Source organism: Trichogramma pretiosum, unplaced genomic scaffold (genome assembly GCF_000599845.2).
Source record: "Trichogramma pretiosum strain Unisexual culture from Peru unplaced genomic scaffold, Tpre_2.0 scaffold2, whole genome shotgun sequence".
Classification (NCBI taxonomy): Eukaryota; Metazoa; Arthropoda; class Insecta; order Hymenoptera; family Trichogrammatidae; genus Trichogramma; species Trichogramma pretiosum.
Genome location: NW_019641687.1, coordinates 1,755,976 through 1,774,340, shown reverse-complemented (window position 1 = coordinate 1,774,340; position 18,365 = coordinate 1,755,976). Strand labels below are relative to the sequence as shown.

At 47.0% G+C, this 18,365-nt stretch overlaps 2 protein-coding genes across 7 annotated transcripts in view; one reads left to right on the top strand and one right to left on the bottom strand.

The window, feature by feature from the left end:
- The window catches only part of LOC106654995 (tensin-1), a 100,239-nt gene that overhangs the window by 66,856 nt on the left and 15,018 nt on the right, over window positions 1–18,365 (bottom strand). The window lies entirely within an intron of this gene.
- Window positions 7,170–11,171, top strand: LOC106655160 (putative sodium-dependent multivitamin transporter). Its single transcript, XM_014375380.2, has 6 exons — window positions 7,170–7,411; window positions 7,810–7,932; window positions 8,019–8,240; window positions 8,389–8,732; window positions 8,809–9,594; window positions 10,300–11,171. The coding sequence occupies exons 1-6, from the start codon at window positions 7,406–7,408 to the stop codon at window positions 10,643–10,645; spliced, it is 1,827 nt and encodes a 608-aa protein (XP_014230866.1). The 5' UTR covers window positions 7,170–7,405; the 3' UTR covers window positions 10,646–11,171.

Below are 18,365 nucleotides of genomic sequence, written 5' to 3'. Positions count from 1 at the left end.
CGATCGGCGCGACACTTTGAGCCTCTAATCGGACCACTTTGATATGCGATTCGCCGACGTAGGTGGCCGCGCGGATCGATCAAACTTTACGATGACAACGACCAATCGCATTAGAAAATTATATCATGTGTGTCATTGCCGTGCACGCAACGATCGGAAAAAATATCACACGCTTATCTCGCTGCAAACGAAAAAAAAAAAAACAAAACTAAAGCGCTCAATGGAAAATAATTCCTTGTGAGAAAAAAGCCGCTCTCCGAGGGAGGGCTGAATTTTTTCTCAAAGCCATAAAAAAGTTCTCTCGGTCTACAATTTGAGAGAGATTCTCTCGGCAGTTAGAAAGTGCGCCTTTTTTTTAGGTGCACGCGCAAGGGGAGGCCCATTAATTTTCGCAATGGATAATCTCGAACGAGAAGAGGAGGCATGAGCGCGAGCCCGGCACGTTACTCTTCTTTTCGTAATAACCGGTAATTTATTGTATTTTTTTTTCTTTTGGTTGAAAATAAAACAGAATGGGATACAAAAAAACAACAACGTGCCCCTCGTTCCTAGAAGCACATATTCTTCGATTTTTCCAAAACCAAGAGCCTGTACGGGCCGCGCCATTGTGCAGCGTCACGTACAAAGTGTAATTGTGGCTTGGATTTTTGACCACTTTTATGAATACTCGCGTGCCTGCGGCTTGAAATAAAGGATAAATTTCGGAATATATATCCGAGGAGCGCGTGATATAAACAAAAGAAGGAAAGTAAATCTCGTCTGAGAATGCGTTATGGCCTATGCAAAAGCAGTTTATTTAACCCACATTTGCGTACGAGTATGTTTGGACAAATGCTTATAAATTGCAATTTCGACCCAATAATAATTATTTCAACCGATTTCCCCGTCAATTGTGTCAATGACAGTTATCAAGTTTATCAATATAATTCGGTGCTTCGGAACTGATCAATTTTTCAGTTTAACTTTGAAAATTGACTCACAAACGTCGTTTTTAAAATGCATATTCACAGTTTGAGTTTTTGCTTGATTCTCGTTTTTGCAGCCTTTGTTGCAAGTCAAAGTGATGAATCTCAAGAAAATGACAGTATTGTCGGTTCCAACGAAAGTTTATCTCCGCTGGAAAGTCAAGAAGAAGTCGAAAGATCAAATGAGTCTTTAGAAGAGAGGAAAGAAAAATCATCAGAAGCTAAGAATCATCCAAATTCTGGTGAAGCGGATGAAAAGTCATCGGAAGCTAAAAACCACCCTAATTCAGGTGAATCTCTGGAAGCGAGGAGTAAAGAAAGATCATCAGAGGCTAAGAATCATCCAAATTCTGGTGAATCTGATGAAAAGTCATCAGAAGCTAAGAACCATCCGAATTCGGGAGAATCAAAAGAAAAATCGTCGGAGGCAAAGAATCACCCCCATTCAGACGAATCTCTAGAAGCGAGAAATTATGCAGAACTTGAAGATTCAGATGAAAAAGATTCTAACGAAGAAGGTTTAATTGAAAAAGATTCAAGTGAATTAGCCTCAGATCAGAAAGATTCGGATGAAGAAGATTCAAACGAGAGAGACTCAGATGAAAAAGACTCTGATGAAAAAGATTCGGATGAGACAGGTTCTAATGGAAGTTCGGAAGAAAGAAACTCGAATGACAATTCACAGGAAAGAAATTCAAATGAAAATCTGTCTGAAGGAAATTTAAATAACGAATCAGAAAATGAAGGCGCTGGAGTCATCGACGTAAGATCACTCGTGAGTTACTTTATTTATTTTTCATGATGGAAAAAAAGTTTTACTAATCGACTGTAATTATAATTGGCAGGCATAATGTTGAGAGCCTTGCACAGCAAGTGAAAACGGTAAGCTGAATTTTACTATCGGTTAACTTTTCTGCGATGACATTTTTTTCGTCTTTTACAGGTTACTGCTTTCATCGAGATACCAAGACAACCTCTCAAAAGTGTACTTCAATTAACATTTCTCGGCTTGGCCATTTTAATTACTAGCTTATAATGTAAGAGCTTTTATCGACTACTAGATTTTTCATCGGGCGACAAAAATTCGACGTCTGTAAAGCGGATTCAAACTAATAGCCCGACAAATAAATCACTCCTTATCAAAATTGAATAAATTCTCATTGCGAAACGATAAGAATTCGCGGCAAATTAAATATATTAGTGAGCTTGAACAGGTACGAGTCGAAAAATCGATCGCACTGCTCAACTGCGCCAGTTTTCAATCTAAAGATAGCGCCGGAGGGCGAAAAACTAGCTGCGCGACCGCGCAAGTTCGCGCTAATTACTCGACATTATATTGTGTGGCCGCTGCGATCGATTAATCGAAAATAGAGAGACGCTTATAAATCACGCTCTCGTTAGTTCGGCTTGGATAAACAATAAAATATTTATATACGGCTTATTTATGTGCATATAGGCTCGCGCGAAAAATGTGTATATAGCATCGATAAGATTCGATCTCGTCGATAAGGCCGCGCGCAGCGATATATGCCGCGCTCGTATACACAGGCGAGAAACAAGATTGCGTCTCGACATATAGGTGTAGCACTCTACACACGTATTTTGCGCGCGCGCAGGTATACAAGAAAAAATCGAGCGCATTAAGATTCGAATTGGCGATCCGCGTCACGATCGCGCGAGTCGTTTATTAAAAGCTCATTAGGCCATTGATTTATACACGGCGGCCGTGGCGGCGAATTACATCGGCGTTGGAGGCGTGCGCGCGGGGCGAGCTTCGGGCCAAGAGGCAGGCGAAATAGAGGCTTTTGCAGCGCGGCGAAGCGCAACTATATCTGTGCGCGATCTCTACGACGCGCGCTGTTCTACTAGACTATTTTTTCCGTCTTTCCGGTTTTGTATTTCGCGCGGTAGAGCGCGAACTTGACTGCTCTATACACACACGTAGCCGGCACGCAGACGCGCATAAACAGAGCAGAGAGTTAAAGGCAGAGAGGTACCTAGGCTGTATACACGATTGCGACGACGCGGAAACAAGTTCCGAGACCTGTTTTTGTCAATGTTTTATAGGAGGTGTGTTGTGTGTTCGAACGCGCGAGGAATTCATACTGATAGCTCGCGCGACGCTAGAAACAACAAAATATATTAATAAGGACTGTACTAACACCATTACTCCAAGTCTTTGAAAATAGTTTTTAGGTATATATAGCCTACGAACATTTTTTTGTCACTTGCGGATTTATAGTACTCCATCTGTTGATGGGATCAAAAAGCTCATGTATGTACAAGGTGCTCGTGAGATGTTTGCCAGCAGTCTCGCTCGTGTTGACTAGATTGGGATTGTTTACGTGCGGGTCGACGAAAGCCGTTCCACTCAAAAGTAAATATCGGCGAAAAAAAGCCATTTCGCAAAACGATGAATGGCTGAACGATTGGCTCGATCGCCGATAACACGCGTGCGATGATTTTTTCGACGTCGTCTAACTCGAAGAAAGCGTAAAACACAATGAGCTCGTGTGCTCGCGATCGTAGTCTAATTCGCGATTATATACATTAGCATGACAATGAAGCGGGCCCGAAATCTCATCGTTGCGTCGAAAATTGCGCCACAATACGTGGCGTATATAAATACGAGCAACTCGTTGAGCTATTGTTGTAAACGAGCTCGCAGCGAATAAGTTGCGAGGGAAAAAGTGCGCGGCGCAGCTCGAATCGTTCGATCGCCGCATGGGACCTGCTGCGTGCTGCGATGAATTAAAAAAAAAAGGGCAGCGCTCGCATCACTGTGCACTGCCACGCACAATCGGCTGTTTCCTCCTCGACGTCTGAGCGTCATCCTTTCATTTTCCTCTCTTGAACTCGAGCTTGACTCTCTCTCTCTGGTCGACTCCCGATCAGTCTCGAGTATTGTATGATATATAATGAGACTAATGCGCGTCGAATCAATAATTTCCTCGTTAAGGTAGCCGAGGCAGCTCCTCTCGACCGTCGTATTATATGGCATTCAGCTGTTTTATTATATCGTTCATTAGCTCTAATTCGCTCTCTCTCTCTCGCAAGCTTGGCTATTGTTATATTATAGTCGGTACGTGTACGCGCGAGACATACCTGAACGCCTCGACAGCGACAATGTGTGTGTGTGTATGTGTGTGTGCAGCGGCCAGCACCTCCTATATCGATACGTATATATTGTATGCACATTACATTGTCATTCACACGTGCGAACTTTCCAATGCAAATCCGACCTAGCCTCTTTCGCGCCTCGCATATGAGCCGCGCTCGATTCGACGAGTGGAGCTCGCGGCCCGCATCGATGCCTATTATGTACAATGTTATTATCGAAAAGAGACACGATCCCTCCGCGAGTGTCTTATACCGTGTGCGAATGAATAAACGCCGCGGCGGCCCGACTACGCGCGCTAAATATCAATCGGCTCTCTCACTTATACTTACGCCTACTTCGAGTCGAGCGATGTTACATACACGAGCTTATATGCATATGAGCGCACGCGCGGCAAAACCTGTAATCCGGGCGAAAATATCAGAGCCGATGGATTCGATCATCGCTAATCGCTCTAACCTCGATATTGCAGCTGCATTACCGCACATATACACATTAGAGCGCCGTGTACGAGCTACTTTTAGACGTGATGTACCGGCGGCGTTATGCAGTCATTGCTTCGATTACGCCGCTTCTATGTACCTCTTATATTATGTATCTCGACGTGTACGTATGCAATATTAATGCATTTGCTCGATTGAGATGCTGCCGACTCGATTAATGAGTTGATTATTTTCCCACCCGCGCAAATAATAATTCCATATAATTGACCGTTCAAAAGGATTGCTACATCGAGCTCAAGTGTCGCATCCACGTGTATATCTGGTTTGTTTCGAGTTGCTTCGATCAATGCACTTGAAAGAGACTCTCCTGATCGCGCGCCTCACACGTTCGGGCGCGAGTAATTGCGCGCCGTATAGTCTCGGAGAGCGTGGCAAATTCGAAATAGCTCGCAGTCGCTCGCTCGCAACCGATCTAAAATTATATCAAAGTCGCAAGCTTCGTACGCGTACATAGCGCACTATACACGTTAAACAAACAACAAAAGAATAGTCTAGGCTCGCGCTTGCGGCGTCTATTTCCGTTTGCGCGCACTGGTCAATTATCCGTATACGCGCGCCGCTGGAGTGTGCATCGAGCAAAAAGGAAAAGACGCAGTGGCAGTGAGTCGAGTAAAGTATACGCGCGTATCTTTATCTTATAGGCGAATCGAACGACGCGTTGTAGCGAGAGAGAGAGAGAGAGAGTCGCAATTGTCGCGCGTTCGATATCTGCGTCGGGAAAGTGTATCGAGCGAGATGTAAAAAATCGAATTAGCATAACGCACCTTCTGCCCCCACCGATATCCATCTGATCCTCTCCGACAATTCCACGACCGCTTGGCAATGAGCGCAGAATATACATACGTACGTACATACGCGTCTTATAAATATTTTCTTCTCATTGATACACCCAACCGAGAGAGCTGCAATAGCTGCGCTGCGTGGGCTGAAAAAGCCGCTCTTGCATTTCTTCTCTCTCTCTCTCTCTCTTACTCTTGGCTCATTGCGCGTACAATCCTTACTCTGCACACGCACACGCCGGCTATAGGTATGTATATATAGTCGTCGCGCAGCTCTGGGAAAAGATCTCGGCGCGAGAGAGGACCTTTTGTGCCGAGGCATAATTTGCAATCTCACGCGCGCGCGTGCACACGGCTTGTAAATAGAGATAGCGCCAAATAGCAATGGCTCGGAGTCTATGCTGGAATTCGAAAGGAACATAATACATGTATATATATACGCATATACATTGAAAACGTTTTAAAACGGCCGCAGATAAAGCGGCCAACTCTGACATTTTTACCTCATAATTCGCCCATTGAGCATAGAGTCGTTACGATATATATAGCTGTAGCCGCAGCATATATAGATACGTTCGGAACATTTTAATGTCAGCTCGATACATGCCTCGCATGTGTGTATGTAATGACTCGACGTACTCTGGCAGGCCACGTATATATATACACCGATACAAACGAGCTCACTGTGCGCACTACGTGCGGCTGCACTTTATTTATCGCTCCGGACGCCGAGGTGAAAGTTTAATGCGATATATCGCGCGCCGGGCAATATTATATGCATCGCGCGGCGCGCATACAACGCGAGAAGATGAGTGTCAAAGTGTCGGTGCGACATGATTACTCCAATTAGCTCGCCACTCGAAACATGCCCATTTGCATTTTATCCTTTCCATTAGGCCGATAAATTCGAGTGCTCGACTACACCGCGCGTTATGCGAACGTACGCCTGACGAATTAGATGTATAGCCGGCGGCGTTTTTAACGAGCTCAGGTGTGCGTGTCAAGTGGCGCAGCAAAATGTTTAAATACTAAATGTATATCGCTGCAAGAAGGTCAGCGCGATTACGTAGCTTATATATAGCTACTTTGGTAGGAGCCACTTAAAAGAATCGAGCGGATTATATTATACACATCCACGCGTGCCTATATGCATCTAACGGCTTAATGACGAGCTGCGTGCGGCTGCGGCGATTAATTTTCCTTTGCCGATCGCCTCGTCCCCCGCGCTCTCGAGCCGCGAATTTATTATTTATTACGTGCGAATGCAGTCTCGAGTCTACGTACGCGCGCGTGTAACAATGTACGGAAAGCTTCCCTCGCGCGCCTTCGTAAATCAACGAGCTCGCGCAGGTGACAATTGCCATGCTAGACGCATAACGCGCGACAACGCCCACGATTTCAGCCACGCGATTCTTATATTATAACGCGAGCTTTACAAGCCAAGACTTCCTGCTTCGGCTTCAATTGTATATTGTATAGCAGCCGTGGTGAACGAGCTGGCCCGCGCGAGACATGTCGCTGGATTGCAACTCGACTCGAGATAGCTCGCGAGCTCGTTCGGACGCCAAATTAATTCCATATTTTCTTCCTCTTTTTGTTTTGTATACGTCTCTGCCAATTACATTGCTAACAGTATATGATGTACGTTATGTGTGTGTGTGTCTCTTTGCGTGTATGGGCCAGTAGTGCGACGAGACAAAAGTGCTGAGCCACTCTTTTTTACGTAACCCCGCGTGCAAGTCTCGAGACAGTAGCTATTCTCCAGGCTGAGATCCGCGGCTATTATATGCAGTTGGAGCGCGGACGAGTCAGCCAACGGATCATAGACCCGCGTAACTTATATAGCCTACATCGTCCGCGGAAGGAGATGAGAAATCCTGCGTCGACCCTCGACGCTTAAACTCCGCAGTAGGCGAATACAGCTCACGAGGGGATGTAGGTGCTGCGCTGCTTTTTTTTTCCTCCGAAGCTGCAGCTCAGAGACACAGGCTGAAAAAAGGGGCTCGCGCACACGGACCTCGAATATAACCGTAAAGCACCATGGACGTAAGTAGAGCAGAGAACGATTTAAACGAATCAATCTATTTTTGCGGATTACTACTTCTTTTAATTTGCGGTCACGCTGAGAGCCGCTGCCGCAGAGTCGCGCTTGTAACTGCCTTCGCTCGAGACGTAATCCCGCGTATAATAAGCACGTATATGCACGCGACTATATATGACAGCGAATCAGATAAAGACAGCCGAGCACTGCTCCGCGTACACGTATATATACACTGCTCAAAAACAATATTATCTGATTGGCTTTGGATTATATTTGAAAGAAAAAGAAAGACGCAAAAATATTAATTCTACTGCATATATGTACGCTCGAGACGTGGAGCACGATCGGCCAATTGATAAATCACGGCTCTGTTTTACACGTGTTCCGCGTGTTATGCGTTTAGACGAGCCAGAAGTCTTCGATGCTGACATGGCAGGATTACCTAGTCATCGGAATCGTCATGTTGATTTCCGTCTGCATCGGCATCTACTATCGCTTCACCGGTGGACGTCAAAAAACCGCCGAGGTTCGTCATTTCTTTCCCTCTGTCTCTTTCTCTGTGACTCGTGCACAGTTTAACGAAAGAAAATGAGAGCTAACTTTATATCCTAGGAGTACTTCTCGGCGAACAAGTCGATGAGCATAGTGCCGCTGGGGATCGCCCTCATGGTGTCCTTCGTCTCGGCCATCACGATCCTCGGCATCGGCTCGGAGATCTACGCGCACGGGGTGCAGTTCGCCATCATCTACCTGGGTATCTCGGCAGCCACCGTCGTCGTCGCCTTCTTCTACCTGCCTGTCTTTTTCGAGCTCAATTGTATAAGCGTCTACGAGGTGAGTTGTCATAATATAAAAAAAAAATGAACCGTGTCACGATAGAAACGTCCTACACACACGCATGACCCGTAATTAACTCTTACTTCCTCGTACAATGTGTCAATGCGCGATGATATGGCGCACACGTTGTCGTACACGATTGCAGTACCTGGAAAGGAGATTCGGCGTAGCGGCCCGCTTGACCACGAGCATCGCCAACTTCATTCAGCTGACGCTCTACACCGGCATCGTCCTGTACGCCCCTTCGCTGGCCATCGAGGCGACCACCGGCCTATCCACGACGACCAGCATCAGTCTCATATCGATCATATGCATCTTCTACTCGACGATCGGGGGCATGAAGGCCGTCCTCGTGACCGACATCTTCCAGGCGATCCTCATGTTCGCCTCGCTCATAGCCATTTTGTGCGTGGCCTCGAGCGAGATCGAAGGAGGACTGGGCAACGTCTGGAGCATCGCTCAGCAGGCCAATCGTACCCAGTTGTTCGAGTAAGCTCGTAAAGTAGTAAAAGCTCCTTCCTCGAAAAGCTCTTATTCTGTTTTTTTGCGCTCTTTAATCGTGCAGCTTCCGACTTGATCCGACCATCCGACAGACCTGGTGGAGCTTGACATCAGCGGGCTTCTGCGTGTTCTGCTCGTTGTACGGTGTCAACCAAGTCGAGGTTCAGCGACTGCTCACCGTGAGATCGCTGAAAAAAGCTCGCCTCGCCCTCTTCGTCAATCTGCCCCTGCTCATCTCCTTCGCCATGATGACCATATTCTGCGGCATGACGCTCTTCGCCGTCTACAAGGACTGCGACCCGGTGGCGACCGGCGAGATAGCCTCGATCGACCGCATAATGCCGTACTTTGCCGCCACGAAGATGGCTGTCTATCCAGGATTGACGGGCCTCTTCATATCGGGGATCTTTAGCGCGAGCCTCAGCACGATATCGGCCATGCTCAACTCGCTGGCGGCCGTCTTTCTCGAGGACTATCTCAAGCGCATCTACCAGAAGTGCGGCAAGACCTTCCCGGTCGAGAGGACGACGCACTACGGCAAGATCCTGGCCGTGCTGAACGGCTGCAGCTGCGTCTCCGTGGCCTTTCTGGCCGAGAGCCTCGGCAGTCTGCTCCAGCTGACGATCTCGATCACGGGCTCGATAGCCGGTCCGGTTCTGGGTATCTTCACTCTGGGCATGTTCTTCGAGGAGGCCAACGAGTGGGGCGCCATCGCGGGCATCGTCACTGCCCTGGTCACGTGCATGTGGGCGAGCTTCGGCCAGCCCCGGCCACAGCACCATCGAGGCCCGGCATCGTACTCCTCCACGGCGTGCAGTAACTCCAACTCGAGCATCGCCTCGCAATTCGAGTGAGTATACATCTTGGTGTATGCCATAATAATGTAACTCACTTCCGTTTGGTCTCCGTCAACGCCTAGTCAAAGTAAATATTATCCCTCGCGAGGCTGCTTTTAATAGTCTCGTATCTCTATAGGCGGCACGACGGACACATTAACCTTGTGTTTTGACAGTGGCTCTAAATTTAGTCGCATTTGGCGTCGGGCGTCCGCGCGCGTGTGCAGGTGCAAAGCGACGAAACAAAAGTACAAAAGAAAGAAACGCAGTGTGCGACAGAGCGGCAGCGCACTGGGAGTTCTTTCAACTCGTTTATGGCGCTGCATGCGGCTTTTAATAGGTCAATTGCGCTGCACTTCCGCGTCGTGTGCACGGCTGTATAATAGAAATCAAACCGCAAGAAGCTCTGAATTACCATCCGATCGACGAGCGAGAGAGACAGGGAGAGAGAGCTTTGTCAAGCGGGACAGCATAATATAATCGTGAGTCGTCGACTCTATTGATGCTCGAGTGGCTTTGAAACAAAAAAACGAGAGAGAGAGAGAAAAACAGAGAGAGAGAGACGGACTCGCCGTTAAATGGGTGTGAAAAAAGAATAGCGCGGAAATCCGTGCGTACAGATACATAGGTGGCATTTATGTATGCATTATATGAATAGAAAATACCGCAGAGACCGTCGCGAGCGCATAATATAATATCGCATTCTATTCTGCACGCAGACAGTTGACAAGCACGACGGCGGCGGCGGCGGCGGTGAGCAGTCCTATCAGCTTGGAGGCGGACGACGACAGCTCGTACTTTTATCTGTACCGCATCTCGTTCCACTGGTACAGCCTCATGGGGCTCAGCATAACTTTGATAGTCGGCTACCTCGCCTCGCTGCTTATCGGCCGGATCTCGCCGAAGCGTCGAGTCGGAGGAGGAGAGGGACGCGAGCTCGACCCGAGCCTCTTCACGCCTCTCGTCGCCCGGAGAATACGTCGCAGACGCCAGGACGCGGCTCGCACCACCAGCAGCCAGATATTCACTCTGGAGGAGCCCGCGGAGGGCAGGTGGGGGCCGTGACTGGCGGCCAACGCGCCCGAGGACGCCGACGTCGACGCCGTCAGGATACCGCACACCGGCAATCTCATGCTGCTCGGCGACTTCTGGGGACACTATTACTCCGGCTCCGAGGACGCGACTGCCGCTGATTTCGCAGGCGATGCCGGCGGTGAATGACCGCGCCCAACTGCGCGACACATCGAACTCTGCCTGTGCGACGCTATCTATATACGTTATGGACTCTGAGAGTGCGCGAAAACTATGACTGTATATACAGTGCTATGTAATGCGAACGTGTGCAGTCAACGAGGACGAGTCGAAGCGATGTACTTCACTTGCGATTCGTTACATATACATATAATATATTCACGACGAACTAAATCTACCATATAGACCCATAGAATAGCATTATATTCAGTATTACGTGTGTGTTTTAACTTATGTAATTTACAGCTCACCGGCCTGTGTGTCGATTGGAAAGACGTCGTTTTTTATGACTCACCTGTAACAGAGAAGAGATAGACACGCGATTATTATACATGTGTATATATCTACGAGATAATATTATAAAAGTTAATCTCAATTATTGCCATGGAACAATCAACTATTACAGCCTGCATGAACTAATTGAAAATCATCAATCATCCTCGACTCCGCACCCATATACGCGCCGAGAATGATTCACTCGAGCTCTAATGTAATTCATTTTTCCCAAAGTATATACGTATACGTAACGATCGAGACAATCGAAACACGATTTTCGCTTCGAGTTATTGCCATGTAAAACACGTATAAGCAGGCCAGATCTCGGGCTTGCTGGGGGCACGATTTCACGCGCTCGCCGAGAGAGGAGGATGCATTTCACGCGTCTGTCTCCTCTAGTTCGATATGCGGAGCGAAATTCGCCGAGTCAGGCTGGTTTCGGATTTACACTCGGCTCTATACATATCGTAGGTACATACCCGCGTTGACACGGAGGTCCACCCCTCGCGCGCGAAACTAGATTCCGTAATCATATATCCTTCCGAGAGGAGTGTGTTTAGTTTCTCACCCTGTTCTTGTGTACACGAGCTGCTGCTACGTACGTCGTACGTACGTACACGGAGTTTAATTAATTGACGCGCTACGACGTGGCTATACATAGAACGTGTACATTTGCGCGCGTTTAGTCATACAATATCTTTTACCCTTCTTCGCACCGCATCGCGCGTGTAAATAAGTGTAATAAGTCGGGCATTTCATGCGGGGGCCAAGAAATTTCCGGTTGACCGAAAATTGCGGAGGCCTCTGCGTGCACTCAAATTGATTGATTACATCGAGGCGTCGTCGATGCGGCTCACTACTACTACTACTACTACACGAGCAATTTTCTGCAAGCGGCCCCTCTTTTTCTCTTTTACTTTCGTCAGCACGCATATGTTCTAATTTTCAACGAAAACACAACGACGACGACGATGCGCGCAAGTACGTTTTACAGCCCGGCTATTGCGCACGTGTATACCAGATGCTCGGAATGTGTTTGTTTACATTGAATATGGAGCGCGCGACTTTTATATTCCGATCAATTTGCGCGAAAAAAGCGAGGCTTCATCGAATCGACCTTATCAATCGCAAACCAGATGTTTTGACTCATTCGGCCGCGTCGTGCGTGGGTGCGGGTGCACACATAGTTGCTGTATATCGTAGGGAGAGGGTACGAGGGGTAAAAAATTGCACGCAATGAATCTCGCTTGGGAGTGTTTCTTCGCACGCGTGAACGTGTGTGTGTATACGCTTGGCGTCGGCGTCAGCTTCGGCCTCGCTCTCATTCGGCTAAAAGCTCTCGGCTCGATTCAATATCGATAATAGTCGATATGTACGTGGAAAACGCTTATATTTCAAGGGAAAATCCAGATACGTAGGCCAGTGAATCGCTAATGTCATCATCGTCCTGATCCGTTGATTAAAATACACTCGCAGTTACACCCGCGTACGTGTAGCAGTCACACGTATGTATCTCGCATGTATATAAACGACTCACATACGGGATCGAGCCTTGGAATACAATGAAGGGATCAAGCGGCAACAATGAAGCGAGCGGGCGGACGCGTGCAGTAACAGCAGCAGCAGAAGCAGCAGCAGAGAGAGATGTGCAAACGGATACAGCGAGAGAGAAAGAGGAAAGAAACATCTCATGAATGGTACGTTGACCATTACTGATTCTGCAAGTACCCATATGTATATGCACATTCTTGCGGGCGAGCTGCCACTGCCATGCTGCATAAGGCGCTGCTGCTTCGAGGAGGTACGATCCTTCAGAGACAATACTTTTTTTTTCTTGCTCTACCGTATCGAATAATCCAATGCACGAGCTTGGCCAACTTCCTCTTTGCTGATCGATTTTTCTTTTTCCTTTTTTCAACTGTATCGGGAAAATTTTGTCGAGCAAGCGCATCTCCTCTCTCTCTCTCTCTCTCTCGTGCACGGGACAGCTGACTAATGCAAAAAACAACAAGAGGCGCTGCAACGATGTATGCATCGATTCTCGTGACAATGATGATGTGTAATCGCTGACAAATCTACAAACATCGAGGATATTTTTCCTTTGTCCGTGACTCTTTCGTAAAATAATATCGTCTTCTCTTTCTCTCTCGGTTCAAAAGTGCTGACTTTCGAATTTTCGCCACGCGTGTCAAAGTAATTGTGGCGCACGTCTCTCTCTCTCTCGTGGCGCGTTGAAAAATGCCGACGATGAGTGACGAGGGGGTGACCAGATGCGCCTGTCACAACAGCTGCCCTTGGCCCTATATAATATAAGAGTGTGTATTTACAAAAGTACACACGATGCACGAACGATTCCGGTAAATCAGGTACAGCTTGTTTGTACAGTATGGGAAGACGATGTTAATGCACGTACCGTACCCCCGTTAACATGTGTTGGCCATTTGCAAATAAGAGCATTTATTTGTGTGGATTCGAAAGTGCCATTTGCGAACTCGAGCCAAAGGGTTGATATGATCGGGAACAAATTAGTCGGAAGTGTGCAGATTATTAATTCGAACGGAAGTACACGGGTATCTCGAATTCGAGTTGGAACGTGACTACAATGTAAAATCGGTGGGTAGCGCCGCATAAGCATATAATATACAACTTCTCGAATGCGAAATCCCCGCAGAGCCGAGTAAGCGGAAAATTCAATGCTCGTTGAGTTTCATCACGCGTGTTCGTTTCTCGTTTGTTATGATAACTCTGCCGATTGTGCAAATTTCAGCAAAGTTTATATACGTATGTAATGTGCTGTACAGCGCATACAACACCTCGGCCTGACGCTCACGCAATTCGTTTCAAAACGTCTCGATCGTTTGTAATATAATGCTTGGCTAAACGAAACAACAACAAAAACAATTGACAAATACACGTATGGCGATCTCGAGTAGCCGCGATTCCCGTGTTAAATACAAAGAAGCCTCTGCTCGACACGCGGATCGCTCTCGAGAGAAGAAGGAGCGAAGCAGAACTTGGCCGAAGCTTTACCGAAGCTCCGGCCGTAACCACACCGAAATTATTTCCCCTCCCCCCCCGACAGGACAGAAAAAAACGTAAACGTTTCGCGCTCGGTATTTTTGCGGTTGGTGATTTTCAGTTAAACGATGTACACCGTGTACGCGACGGCTCCCAAGAGGTACGTTGACACGGCGCGTCATTCTTGGCCGAGCCGCAGACTCGAATATGCAGCTGCTGCTGCTGCCGCTCACGAGATCGGCCGATGGCTACTCCACCCATCGATAGGATCTCTTATCATCAATTACAAAAAGGGGAATTATCCCGAAGCAAAAATCATAGATCACGCGGTATTGTTCGAGAGGAGCCATGGAGCTGCTGCACAGCTTCAAAGAGCGAGAGAGAGAGAAAGAGAGAGAGAGTTAATTCAATGATTTTATTACAGTCCAAGCTCGGGCGACAAACGAGAAATGTTCTCTTATTATTTATACCGGACTCTGTGTGTGTGTGTGTATGGCATTATAAGAAAAGAGATGAGTATCAGGGTTTTACTACCCATGGAGAAAAGTATATTTAACGGGCCGGCTATAATATGTGCTACACGCTGCAGCATATATAACACATAAGCAACGTTGAAGCTTTGAAAATACACTTTATGCTATCTGCTCTTTGCTCGCGCCTCGAGTCCTTTTTTTTCTCTTTCCTCGTCTTCCTCCTTTTTCTTTCCTCTTTATAGTAGCTCGCGTATAAGCAGTGGTTGGCTTGTAAAAACCACAAAATACCAGCAGCTTGCTGCGTATTAAATGTACACGCGTTCGCAAGGTGCTGCTCTCTCTCTCTCTCTCTGCAGCCCCATAATATACATGACTGTGGCTCGATCTGCAGCTTTATGGGAACGTACGCACACGCGGATGTGCTGCAGTTCGAGTCTTTTGTCGAGGTGTAAATGTTTCCGTTTTTCTCTTTCTCTTTTTATTTTTCTCGCGTGTATGCTCGCACGTGCCTCCATACCCATTATAAAGTTGCACAAAAGAAAGGACAATTATCATGAGCTTTCAATAATGCCTTATTGCGGCTTGGGCGCATCATTTAGATAATGCATTTTCCGCCGTGTAAACAGAGCGAGAGAGAGAGGAAAAAAATTTTTTCGATAACAAGCCGCGATTAGCTCGTCAAGCAATTTAGATGCCTCGGGAGCTGCTGGCTCTTCCTCGCCCATGCTATGTAGTTCGGTACCATGTGCGCGTGTAGTTTATCGATCCGATCGCCGTTCACATACGCTACCGATAGATCGCGATCAGCTGATTTATATATATATTTTCCTTCTGCGGCTGCTGTTGCTGCTGCTGCTGCTGCTGCTCTGGACTCTGCTCTTGCTCGTTTTCTCGACCCCTCCACCCGCTCGTGGCGCACGAAGATAAGATGGCCAAGGATATCGCCCAGCAGCGTGCCTTGTATTTTTACATCGTTTCTTCCATTTTACCCTTTTTTCCGGGAAGCAGTCTCGGCAGACGAGGTGGAGGCGGCCTGTAACGTCCTTATAAGCACTGTGTTTACAGATTGAGACTTTTTGCCGAGATCGCGAGAGAGAGCCTGGAAAATTATCCTGTCCGTTTCGCTCCGATTGAGACATTAATACACTTTTACACGTTCGAGATCTTCGCCGAGATATATATTGACCGTGGCTGCAATGCACGCGGCTATTTCGCCCAGTGAGAACAATGAAAAACCCGTCGCTTTTTTCACGACATTAATAGCATCGCACTCGCGCGTACTTACTCGCGAGAGACAGAGAGCTGCGAATGTAATTTTATATAGAGAAGAAAAGAGAAAGAGAGAAACGATATAACGAGGTAGAAAATATAGTATCTCGACGCCATTACCTCCGTCCGCGGTGATTCACAGACGATTCGTGTATATTATAATAACAACACAGAAACGCGCGATTATACGATTATGATCACACCAATGTGCATTATGATTGCGTGCAGTACACGAGTTAGTTGAAGAACCAAGGGGTCTACAGTGGCCTTTGTATTCTTCACGGATCAACCCAAGTTTTTCTAACGTATTTTGGACTGATAAAATAATTATTACACCAGCAATGGGCTAAAAGGAGTTTTTGTGCACACTATGTACACAAAGCAAGGTACCTGTAACGTACAAAATTGTATTTATGTTTAAGCCTTGTTTGACGAGTTCTCGCGCAATCAATTCTTGAAAGAGTCGAATTTAACTCCTCGAGGTTTATTGCGTATGCAGTTTAATGACATTTTTAGCGGAGCTTTGATTTATCTTATTTTTATAACATGCGGCGCCAAGGTATCATCTTGCTGAACCGAACGCTGAATTAATATTGTGCTGAATAGAAATTGAACTGGCATTGAGCTGCTCTGTTCTGTGAACTTGCATCTAACTCTTAGGAGGCGTCGATATAATACGCACTTAAGACGTTGCTACAGCGAAATTGTATTAACAAAATTACTGGACAATTCAAAAATTTAAGCGACTATTTGTATTCTTTTATTTTACGCGTCAAAAGCCGTATTGTGTCTTTTCTTCGGGGCACAAGTACACACGTGTGACGGATTATCGTCGGTACAAAACGAAAAGTCGCTTAATTTGCTTTATGCCATATCGATATTTCATGCATATTTATTTGACACGTCGTCAGAAAGGAGCAGTCTGCGTCGTCGTCTTTGCCGGCAGTTTTTCAAGGAACACAAGCGCGAAAAGGCAATAATCGAAGACGAGTCTCCGGATGCTCGAAACAATGGGGCATCGACAACGAGCAAATACACGTATATATAGCCTCACTCCGGCACATTTTACTGACTCACCCATAAAAGTCACTTTTCCCGGTATGTACGCAAGGCTCTCGCGAAACTAGAATAATATAACTGGCTCGTTGCGTGACGAAAAATGGAAAAGTTTTTCAGAAATTTTTCGTTCGCAGCTCTTGATCTTTACAGCTCATGCATTCGCAGTGCACAGTGATACACGCGGTGTGAAAATAGAGTATTGCTGAGAGAGAGAGCTTGCACTGCACTCGTTTCTCGCGAACGCGAGCTTGTTATGATTTCAAAGTGCGGATTTACTTTAGCAGCGCATAAAACCTTTTCGGCACTCGGCGCGCGCTCGTGGCCTAGTAGTAGTAGTAGTAGTAAAATAATTCTCGCATCTCGCGCGAAAAGAGCGCAGATATTATACGGGCACGCAGTCGGCCGCACGAAGGTTTATTGTTAAAAGCTGCTGCTCTCGAGTAGCGCGTATACAAGCACGAGCAGTACGGCTTCGTGTGTGGTTTCTCGCGAGCAATATTATTTTTGGATTGTGCAACGAAAGAGAGCCCAGGCTCGCTTTATATAAACGTCGTCGACAGCCAATCAAAGAATGGAGCAATAAACGTAGGCCGGAGCCCATAACCCATTTGCACTCATTTAATCGCCGTAAGTACGCGTAAGGAAATTCGATTCTGTGCGCTGCAGCTCGTTCACTCTCTTGTGTGTGTGTGTGTGTGTGTGTGTGTGTATGTGTATGTTTATGCAGCAGAAGCCCAGACGCAGTGCAGTACGTCAAGGAGTGGAAAAAAGTGAACGTATATTGCGAGACGTCCTTAGCGAGCGATTATTCGCGCTCGAGCCACCGCGGCTGCTGCTGCTGCTGCTGCACATTGCCTCGCTCGCTCGAGACAGACAGCTCAAAAATGTTAATCCCATATCGGCCGCCGAGCCTTATACATTACACACGTGGAGCTCGTACAGCAGCTACCTCCTTGCGCCGCAATTGCGTGGGAAATACATTGTTACGCGTACACGTGTATATAGACGCGATAACTGCCTGAATCGAGCAGAAACAATGATTGATCTCGAGCAGAATAGCGAGACGATAGCACATACACTAACAGCAGCAGCAGCACAGATGCCGTTTGTACAATCTCGAGTCGTGGCTGCGATACCGATCCAGGCGCGCGCGCGACTCGCTATCATCGCTCTATTGACTGGATTGATTTACGGCTCATTCATGCCGAGCGTCGCGTGCTGCCGCGTCTGCCAAGGAGGCCTGAATCGAGCGTCTTTATTTTCTCAAACTCGAGTGTACAAGTACAGGCCCCCGTCGACGCTTTTTACGACTCGCGTATACGTATACGCAAATAAAAAAGGACGCCCGATCAGATACGTGTACCACACAGCTCTTATATAAGCGAAATAATTAGCGAAGGAGTTGAAAACGAAACGCGAGGCGCGCGGGCACAATTCGC